The sequence below is a fragment of the Oncorhynchus tshawytscha genome, linkage group LG27, assembly GCF_018296145.1.
Source record: "Oncorhynchus tshawytscha isolate Ot180627B linkage group LG27, Otsh_v2.0, whole genome shotgun sequence".
In the NCBI taxonomy this organism is placed as follows: domain Eukaryota; kingdom Metazoa; phylum Chordata; class Actinopteri; order Salmoniformes; family Salmonidae; genus Oncorhynchus; species Oncorhynchus tshawytscha.
The window spans coordinates 18,339,194-18,350,026 of record NC_056455.1 but is presented as its reverse complement, the minus strand read 5'-3'; the positions used below and the strand labels follow the sequence as shown (position 1 = coordinate 18,350,026).

At 45.4% G+C, this 10,833-nt stretch overlaps 1 protein-coding gene across 1 annotated transcript in view; it reads right to left on the bottom strand.

The window, feature by feature from the left end:
* The window catches only part of LOC112258896 (voltage-dependent calcium channel gamma-2 subunit-like), a 79,783-nt gene that overhangs the window by 11,658 nt on the left and 57,292 nt on the right, over positions 1 to 10,833 (bottom strand). Inside the window, exon 2 of the mRNA XM_042307558.1 lies at positions 8,848 to 8,931. Within this exon, the coding sequence (XP_042163492.1) occupies positions 8,848 to 8,931 (84 nt within the window). The remainder of the gene's footprint in view (positions 1 to 8,847; positions 8,932 to 10,833) is intronic.

Sequence of the window (10,833 nt, the reverse complement as noted above, 5' to 3'; positions counted from 1 at the left end):
TCTCCACACATGCTGATCACCTCATAATGAAGTAGTAGGGGAGAGGGGGGTAAGGTGAGCCTTTGTTTACATTCAGCATCTCTCCATCAAGGGAAATATAGTATTCATTCTAATAAAGATATCTACATATATTTCAGGATGTTGCGTATCCCTAGAAATAATTAGAATTCATGTAAACTTTACAGTTTTGAAAACAAAACTTGTCCAAAACAACTGGTCTCATGGCACAACTTACTCCGGGTACAGGGTAAATTTAGCTGCTACAAATGTCTGTACTGAATGAAATATTACCACAACCTTTTTAAAATCAGGTCTATCTTTATTTCCCAAACACAATTCAAAACAATCACAATCACTGTTTTGTATTTGAATCATTTAAAGAATATTTTAAGACAGGCTGAACACCTAACAAACACTTTTAACATAGGCCCTGTTGTTACTTCATATCCAATCCATAATTCCTTGCATTATGCCTGGAAAGAAAACATTTTAATTTGCTCAACTTACCATTGGCTCAATTTAACCCAAGGCAAACGTGACTATATTAGCCCACACAGCTACAAACCTCCAACACAATAAATTCATTTGACTTGCTTACCACTTTTTCATGTGTTTTTTTCCTTCACAGACTCCATGAAATGATGACCTCTTCCTAAATATTTGGTCAAATGAGACATTTTGTGTATGGTGACGTAGAAACAATGGTGGCTCAACTTAGCCCATTCTCCCCTACCAACACTACCCAACACAGCTCCAGAGTGACTCACAGTGACTCACAACCAGGGATCACTCTATTGCATTAACACCACATAACACAAATTCACACTTAACATCATGTCCATTTACCAGTACACTGCCAGGTTATGGCTTCAGCATATAAACCAAATAGTATGTTGTATACACACAAAAAAACGCACACATGCATGAACGCACACACACACACACACACACACACACACACACACACACACACACACACACACACACACACACACACACACACACACACACACACACACACACACACACACAAACACGTACATACACCAATGAATATGCAGAGTTCTCTTGACAAAGGCATCTCTTTGAACCTTCTTCTCTTCTCTCTTCTCTCTCATTGACAGCATTGTGAGAGGAAATTAGCATTGGCTCTTAATCAGCCTCCCCCAGCACTGAATGTGCTGATGTGCAGGACAGGGTCATGCTAATCAGGTGCCTCAGCTCCCAGGCACATTGATTTAAAACTACAAACACTTATTAATACAGGCCCTCCTCCTCCTCCTCAATACTCAGCCACAACCAAGAAGCCTCCTGCAGGAGGTGAGGGGAGGATGGCTCCTATTAATGCCTGAAATGGAATGGTATCAACCACATGGAAACAGCGTGTTTGCTGTGTTTAATACCATTCCATTTACGCCGTTCCAGCCATTACTATCCTCCTGTCCTCCCAAATTACTGTGTCACCAGCCGCTTGTGACACACATATGCTCACAAAGTTATTATATGCCCTCAGAGTTGCACACAAGCATGTGTATGCATACTCTCACACCACCCCTATACACGTACACTCTCTATATGCACACAGACAAATTAATTTTAAATTTTTCTCCATTTTTTTCTCACATGGAAAAGTACTGTACGACATAGGCCTAAAGTGGGCTGCATGCTCTCTGACACTGCAGTCCCCCACTGAATATCGCTCTGTCATACTAACATAACATATCACACAGCAAAATCCCTATCCACACACAGCCCTCACACACTCATCCACACACGGACTGGTCACTGGAGCGCGGTGGAAAAGAATCTGGGCCACCCGACACATTGAAGTTCCTTCACATGACAGGACTGCTCAGACAATTAAAGACCACATTTCAATTACTGTAATTACCCTCCACTCCACTGCTGATGTCCCCATAGATCAGGCCTGCCCATCTGCCTGCCTGCCTGACAGCACTGTGCCATAGCTAGCTGCTCTGGGTTAGCTTAGCACCAACAGCCCAGAATCACTACTCCCTCTCTGTTAGCTTAGCATTAACACAGTAACCTACATAATCACTGCTGTCTGTGTTAGCTTATCTTAGCCTTAGCGTTTACACAAACAGCAAAGTAGCCCATAGACTACCACAGGGTAGAGGAGGCCCTATTAGTTTGAACAAACTGAACAGTAACCCTGCTTAATCTGTTAGCTAGCTTATCAGCCAGAAAAGCATGATTAGTAGCCCAGAGCACAGGGCAGAGGAAGCTCAATTTAAAATGAGCCTGGTACAACAGTGAATGGCATGATAGCACAGAGAGATGCTCCAATACATATGGATAAGACTGGTAATACTGTGGTTTATGTCACGATACGCCACTGTTAGCATAGTACCACAGCACGGACTAACATGGGTCAATACAGAGAAACCCTGCATTCAATGTGGATATGTCAATGTGTGTGTGAAGGAAGGCTAACAAGTGTCCATATGCAGTCACAAATAACGGTTGTGTAATCTCTGTGTTACTGTCCTTTTGTTTACGAGATACTGTACATTCTCTCACCTCTGAGTTCATAAGAGGAGGCTTCCATATTTCCAGCCTTAATGAGATGTGTAGTCAGAGCGCTGGTACTTGCTCGCTCCACCAGGCCACTAAAATGATTGCCTTTTCCTTTATGGGCCTGTATGTGTTTACGTATCTATCAATGGACTCCATATCTGTCGCCTAGGCCACCACTGTTACACAGCTACACTGTGACATCTCTCTCTAGCTACCTAACACCACACAGTAAATCCAAGTGGACAGTCATAGTAATAATAGTCTGTAATAGAATCCCTTTAAGGCTGTCCCTCATGATTAACACATTATCCTGATGACTATCCTCTACCGAGGCAGTGGAGGTCATGTGGTGTGACCCTCCCTCTGGTCCAATGGCAGTGACCATGGTCCATGGTCCTGGCCTCAGGTGGAACCGGCGTGACCCACCAGAGCTCAGGGTCGAGCGACCGGCTGTCCATCCCCCCCTGGAGCTGGTTCTGGAACTCCCATGCTGGGCCACAACCAATGATCTCCCCAATGTCGCCTACACCCCCTATCGCCCCACCGTCCCCACTGTCCCACCCCTGCTGCCCTACATGCAAGCCCCCTGTGTGTGTCCTACCCCAGACCCATTGATTTTATTGGGCCAGATCAGGCCAGAATCCAGCCCCCCCTCTGTATTAACTATGTAGTTCATCACACCATGCTCTGACCCCTAGTGAACCCTGGCTAGAATCCACAAACATGAGACATCTTTACCACAGACTGCCATCGTTGTCACTACTGACAGAACATCTACTATAGCTACAACAAGACACACAACGTATTTTCTACTCAATCTGACTCTCTGTCTCTGTCTCTCTCGCTCTCTTTCAGTATCTCTCTTGGTATCGCTTTGTCTGTATCGCTCCGTCTGTATCTCTCTCTCTCTCTCTCTCTGTATCTCTCTCTCTCTCTCTCTCTGCATCTCTCTCTCTCTGTATCGCTTTGTCTGTATCACTCCATCTGTATCTCTCTCTCTCTGCATCTCTCTCTCTCTGTATCGCTTTGTCTGTATCACTCCATCTGTATCTCTCTCTCTCTGCATCTCTCTCTCTCTGTATCTCTCTCTCTCTCTCTCTCTGTATCTCTCTCTCTCTCTCTCTCTCTGCATCTCTCTCTCTCTGTATCGCTTTGTCTGTATCACTCCATCTGTATCTCTCTCTCTCTGCATCTCTCTCTCTCTGTATCGCTTTGTCTGTATCGCTCCTTCTGTATCTCTCTCTCTCTCTGTATCTCTCTCTCTCTCTCTCTCTCTGTATCTCTCTCTCTCTCTCCCTCTCTCTCTCTGTATCTCTCTCTCTCTTTCTCTCTCTCAGTATCTCTCTCGGTATCGCTTTGTCTGTATCGCTCCGTCTGTATCTCTCTCTCTCTCTGTATCTATCTCTCTGTATCTCTCTCTCTGTATCTCTCTCTCTCTCTGCATCTCTCTCTCTCTCTGTATCGCTTTGTCTGTATCGCTCCGTCTGTATCTCTCTCTCTCTCTCTCTCTCTGTCTCTCTCTCTCTCTTTCTCTCTCTCTGTATCTCTCTTTCTGTATCTCTCTCTCTGTATCTCTCTCTGTATCTCTCTCTCTGTCTATTTCTGTATCTCTCTCTGTATCTCTCTCTCTTTCTCTCTCTGTATCTCTCTCTGTATCTCTCTCTCTCTATCTCTCTCTCTGTATCTCTCTCTCTCTCTGTATCTCTCTGTATTTCTCTCTCTTTCTCTCTCTCTGTATCTCTCTCTCTCTCTCTCTGTATCTCTCTCTGTATCTCTCTCTCTTTCTCTCTCTCTGTATCTCTCTCTCTGTATCTCTCTCTCTGTATCTCTCTCTGTATCTCTCTCTTTCTCTCTCGCTCTCTCTCTTTCTGTATCTCTCTTTCTGTATCTCTCTCTGTATCTCTCTCTCTGTCTATTTCTGTATCTCCCTCTGTATCTCTCCCTGTATCTCTCTCTCTCTCTGTATCTCTCTCTTTCTGTATCTCTCTCTTTATCTCTCTCTGTGTGTAAGTGTGGTTATCACAGTAATGTATTTAGGTGTTCTAGTTCCTCCTGCATCAACTGGGTGTTTTCTTTTACTCCTCTCTTCTCTCTCTTTCTCTCTCTGCTGCTTAGCGCCCAGTACAGTAGTGGATGATGGGAGCTCGGACCAGGCATGATCTAAAAACCCACTGGCGCTTTAGTATGCCTCAGCTGGGTTATATAACCGTGTGTGGATGTGTGAACCGCCTGGCTACGGGGAGAGCCGAGGATTCACAGTCACTACTGCAAAGCAGCTTGCTACTGTGTGTGTGTTTGGGGATGTCTGTGTGTGCTATGTGTGTGTCTGTGTCTGTGTGTCTATGTCTGTGTCTGTCTGTGTGTGTTCAAGTATGGGGGAGGGGTGGTGCACGTACGTATTCAAGAACATTCTGTGCCTTTCTTCTGTATATGTCAGATTTGCTCACTTCCAATACTGGTGTAGGCTGGTGTACTGTGAGCTAGCAGGTGCTGAATCACAGGATTACATACATCATAGACGAGTCCCCTCAGTCTGAGTGTGAACTCCCTCTGATGTCACTTCCTGTGGGTTTTTACCTGAGGTGACATAATCTCTATTGCATAACCCTTCTCCTCTCGTTCTACCCTGTAAGTGGCTGGCATACTCTCTCTCTCTTTGGTCTCTCTCCAGATGCTCTGTGCAACACCTCATTATGGAAATACCAGCTGTGTGTCCTCCACTAAAGTCAAATGGGCTAAGTATATAAACGAGTTCCCTTCACAGACCACATCATCCTGGCTACGATGAAACAGGCAGCGGAGATAGTAAAGCTACAGTATGACATCCACCTCTCTCTGAACCTGTCCCAATGTGGCCCACTGTTCCCTCATGACCTCAGCCTGCCGACCTTCACAGAAAAGAACACACAAATGTAACACAAACATACAAACGCAGACACACAGACACACAGACACACAGACACACAGACATACAAACGCAGACACACAAACATACAAACGCAGACACACAAACATACAAACGCAGACACACAGACACACAGACACACAGACATACAAACGCAGACACACAAACATACAAACGCAGACACACAGACACACAGACACACAGACACACAGACACACAGACACACAGACATACAAACGCAGACACACAAACATACAAACGCAGACACACAAGCATACAAACGCAGACACACAGACACACAGACACACAGACACACAGACATACAAACGCAGACACACAGACACACAAACATACAAACACAGACACACAGACACACAGACACACAGACACAAAGACACACAAACATACAAACGCAGACACACAAACATACAAACGCAGACACACAAACATACAAACGCAGACACACAGACACACAGACACACAAACATACAAACGCAGACACACAAACATACAAACGCAGACACACAGACACACAGACACACAAACATACAAACGCAGACACACAGACACACAGACACACAGACACACAGACACACAGACACACAAACATACAAACGCAGACACACAAACATACAAACGCAGACACACAGACACACAGACACACAAACATACAAACGCAGACACACAGACACACAGACACACAAACATACAAACGCAGACACACAGACACACAGACACACAGACACACAGACACACAAACATACAAACGCAGACACACAGACACACAGACATACTGAGTGGACTGAATGGGGGCTCACTTTGTCACTAAAGTACAGAGGTACAACTCCAGACTAAAAAGACATGCCAGTCACAGACGGGTGTTAGGGGAGAGAGAGGGAGATAGAGGCCTGACCTATATAGGAAGGAGGCTGAAATATTTATGGATGTGAGTGTCCTAATTGGCAAGCAACTGGGAGCACTGTGGCCCTCTCGTCAAATCGCAGAGCAGGAAGCGGTTAAAACACATGCACACACACACGCACGCACACACACACACACACACACACACACACACACACACACACACACACACACACACACACACACACACACGCACACGCACACACGCGCGTGCATGGGTGCATGGTCTGAGGTCCGCAGTGTCACCTCGCCCCTGCGCCCCTGTCAAGGCCAGTGACTTCGGGCACCTCGTTAAGGACCAGCTTCGCTAGGGCTGATCCGGCTTCGTTAAGGCTTCATCATCGTTAGAATCATTACCAGAGCTGTTATCATAACCGTCCTCTCTGGCACATATGGACGAGCACAGTCGCTCAGAGCGTTAAGTCAAACACAGACTAATTGGTTAGGATTCATCTCCAGGACTGGCAGTAACACGCACTGCTCCGTTCTCCTCTTCTGTCAGAGCAGGCTTCAATTACTGTCTGTTCTGATGGAGACCAGGAGATGAACACAACCTGAATCCTGTTCAGCTGAGCATCACTGGGTGGGGGAAGGGAGGGGTCAAATGTCTGGAGCATTGTAAACAGGCGTGGGGCCGAGGCACTGCTCGTAACATGGAAATGTGTGTTAATCAATTGGATCAAAGCACTGATCCACCCAATGGGTTGTTTATGGTAAAATGACATTTTCCTTTTCCTATATTTTGAGAGAACTGTTCAGGGGGAAAATGAGGGGACCTTGCAGCACTTTTTGAATGTACTAGGTCAATATGCAGAGGTAGTGTTAGTTTAACTCATTTGTTTGAAACTCTCAATACTGTGTTGAAACTGTGTATTGTTCTATGAAAATAAACAAAACCCATCATTTGGGTTTGAGCATCATAGACATCAAAGCCTCACACTCACAGGAATCTTGTGAGATGCAGGAGACATGTTTTGATCCCAGTTAGTACCAAGAGAAACATTAAATAGGGATCCTATCCTTAGAAGGGCTATTTAACTACAGTATGTTCTTATTGGGGACAAATTGCAGTTTTTGTGACACTCCCTTCTAACAATCCTCATAGAGGGAAACAGAAGGCATGACCATGTTCCAGAGTGTCTTTCAGGAATGGGGTCATAAGAGCTCATAGCCAAAACGGTTCAAATGCTAGAGCCAAATTCATAGGAAAAAATGAATTCAACATGCCACATTGACTTCAGAAACCACCAGAAGCTTCTGTTTATCACAGTGAGCATTTCAATCTACCTGTTCTCCTCTACTTTTCCTGGCTGGCAAAGTGCCAGGATGTTGTCTCTGGTTTTGAATCTGAATTTAGAGACCTGAACTTAAAAACTTAATCTAAACGCATCTGATAAGTTTAATATATAAAACTTTTATAAACTTGAAATGATAGTTTGTAAACTTGATACACAGACAATGAATGCAATATCTATCGTATTGAAAATTAATATAGAAATATTGAATTTTAATATTCAATTAAATGTAAATTTCATTTTAAAACTGAAAGCAATATTCACTCAATTCAGTTTCAAATCATGAAATACAAGTTTGTGCATTACAAATTCAAAAATATTACATTCAAATTCAATACCCTAATACGAATGTTAAATTATGGAATTTGGCAGGGTAGCTAGGTATGGGGTGGCAGGGTAGCCTAGTGGTTAGAGTGTTAGACTAGTAACCAGAGGGTTGCAAGTTCAAATCTCTGAGCTGACAAGGTATAAATCTGTTGTTCTGCCCCTGAACAGACAGTTAACCCACTGTTCCTAGGCTGTCATTGAAAATAAGAAATTGTTCTTAACTGACTTGCCTAGTTAAATAAAGATTAAAATACAATCTGTTGGCAATCATGTAATTTTAGGATTATTACCGCAGCTTGTTTGACACTCATTTCCATGTCTTGCTAGCAGTGAGGAAAACAGAGCACAAATCAATGTGTGGAGTTTACAGGGTACACAGCGGACTGTAATACTGCACGTTACGTTACACATGGCAGGCAGTAAAAACAGCCAGGAGAGGAGGAGTTCAGACCAGACAGACAGGCACTCACTAAAAGCAGGATACAGTTTAGAGATATATAAAATAACACACAGGCCCACCAGAAATACTGTCACTGTATTGACTGTCAGGGGCTGGGTGGGAAAGTGGGCTCAGGTATTAAATATGAACAAGTTGTCAGTGGAAGTAAGAGGATGCGTTTTTGGCTGATTTCTGTCCCACCTTGTCACCTGATTGAAGGTTACCTCATATTAAATACTACCCTCTCTTAACAAGATTAGAAACTACACAGTTGTACATTTGTGTAGTATTTGTCTAGTATTTACACTATTCACTACAATACAGTATCAAATGCGCAGATGGGATGCCCAGACCACACTATCCCTTGAGGCTCACTGGCTCCTCTGTACTGTAAAAGTGAAAGCCAAAGAGAGGAGACTCACGTAAGAAGTACTCAGAGGGGTCCGCTTCATAGTCCGTGTCCTCAGGAAAGTGATCTATCTGTTTACACATCCCTTTAAAGTTCCCTGGAGGAGAAACAAGAGAGAAAACACACAGGGTCAGAAAAGCAGTCACAGAGGAAAAATAATAATAGAACCAAGAGAAACGCCATGGTAACACAAAGCGTGACCTGAGTAAGTTCAAACCCATGTAGTTATGAGTGTACAGGTAACTGCCAAAATAAAGGAAACACCAACATAACATAACAACATAAAGAAAGGGCTTGTGAGATCCACAGGAAGATTTGAATAGAACAGATGAATTATTATGGAGCAACACAGCACTTAAGTGAAGGTATTGTACGCCTGCAGGAAGGAAGGGATGGTGAGACACGGGAGGAGGTCAAGTGATGAAGGGAGGGATGGATGGATGGATGCGGGTTTTGGGGATACCTGGAGCAATGAGGAATGGAGGAGGATGTGGATCCTGTTCCGGTGTGTGAAACATATGGGCCAGTGATTTGTTTGTGTGGGCAGCAGAGAGATGAATATATAATGAGTGATAGGATCCTGGACATTTAGTCATTACATCCATTTTAGATGGCTGCCGTTTTGCAAGCTCTGACCCAACTCATCCCTGCAACTCACGTACGGACTCGGGAGATGAGAAGGTCGAGAGACATGCGTCCTCGAAAACACGATCAAACCAAGCCGATCCAACCAAGCAAAACTTCTTCTTGACACAATGCCCACTTAAGCCGGAAGCCAGCCACACCAATGTGTTGGAGGAAACACCGTACACCTGGCGACCGTGTCAGCGCATGCCCGCCACAGGAGGCGCTAGAGCGCAATGGGACAAGGACATCCCTGCCAGCCAAACCCTCCTCTAACCCAGATGATGCTGGGCCAATTGTGCGCCGCCCCATGGGTCTCCCGGTCGCGGTTTTTATCTGATAGGATAATAATATGTGCCAAAACCAAAGTTGCACCCCTGCCTGTATGTATGTAAATGTATGTAAATGTAACACACAGCGATGTTAGGAAACATGATGATGAAACTCCACAGAGGAGTGGGCGCTCTGCCCTTCTCATAAGCACCAGGGACTGGGTTTCCCTAGGCCAGGCAGCACATGCCCTGGCTTTGGTGGTCATGCGAGCCTGAGGTTGCTAGTCAGAATGGAGGCCTCTCCGGCAGCAGGTGGCGGCTTGTAAACAAGAGTGGCACAGCTGGTGAGACCTGGAGCGGCTCCAACTGCTGTGCAGTGGGAACCTCATCTCCTAATGCTCATTCATTTGGCTGATGCCTCAGTGCCCAGGCTGCCAAGTAGCTCGCTTTGCCCTTTCAGGAAGCAGCCTGCCTGGCCTGGCCTGTCCTTCTTCCCACTTCCCACCTTTCTCTATACCTTCATCCCTCCATTCCTCCATGCTGTGGTACCACAGAAGGTCCATCCGTGATGGGGTCACTCAAGGTCGCACGGCGAAGGAATCACCCGATACAGAGGTCATTACTGCACCCCTGCTGCCGAGGAGGAAACAGACGAGGAGGTCTCATTAACTTATTCATCTCCTTCTCCCTCCAGTGTCTGTCTAATTAGGTGAACAGGTGTTTGTTAGCCGGGTGCCAGGTGTTGCCGAGGCGAAGATGGCGGGAAGGCAGGATGGGTGCCGCAGGTGCGGCTGGGTGGGGTGCTGGTTTTGTGAATGGACCCCACGTACGGAGAACGGACCCCCGGCGAGAACCGCTCGGATATGAGAGCGACTGGTGTCTGAAGGAAGAGCTATAAGACAGACTTAACACTGCTCTTCTTTCTGTGCACACTGTGTGTGGTAGGGCTCACAGAAGGCTGAGGGGAGACAGTGTTAGATACCACAGAGGTAACTGTCTGTTAACTGTCTGAAGGTAGTTAAGGTTTCATCAGAGGAGAGTTTGTTGTGATTGTTCCAATGTCATTGAGTTTTGACCGAGCGGTTGGCAGAGGCCTTGCTAGG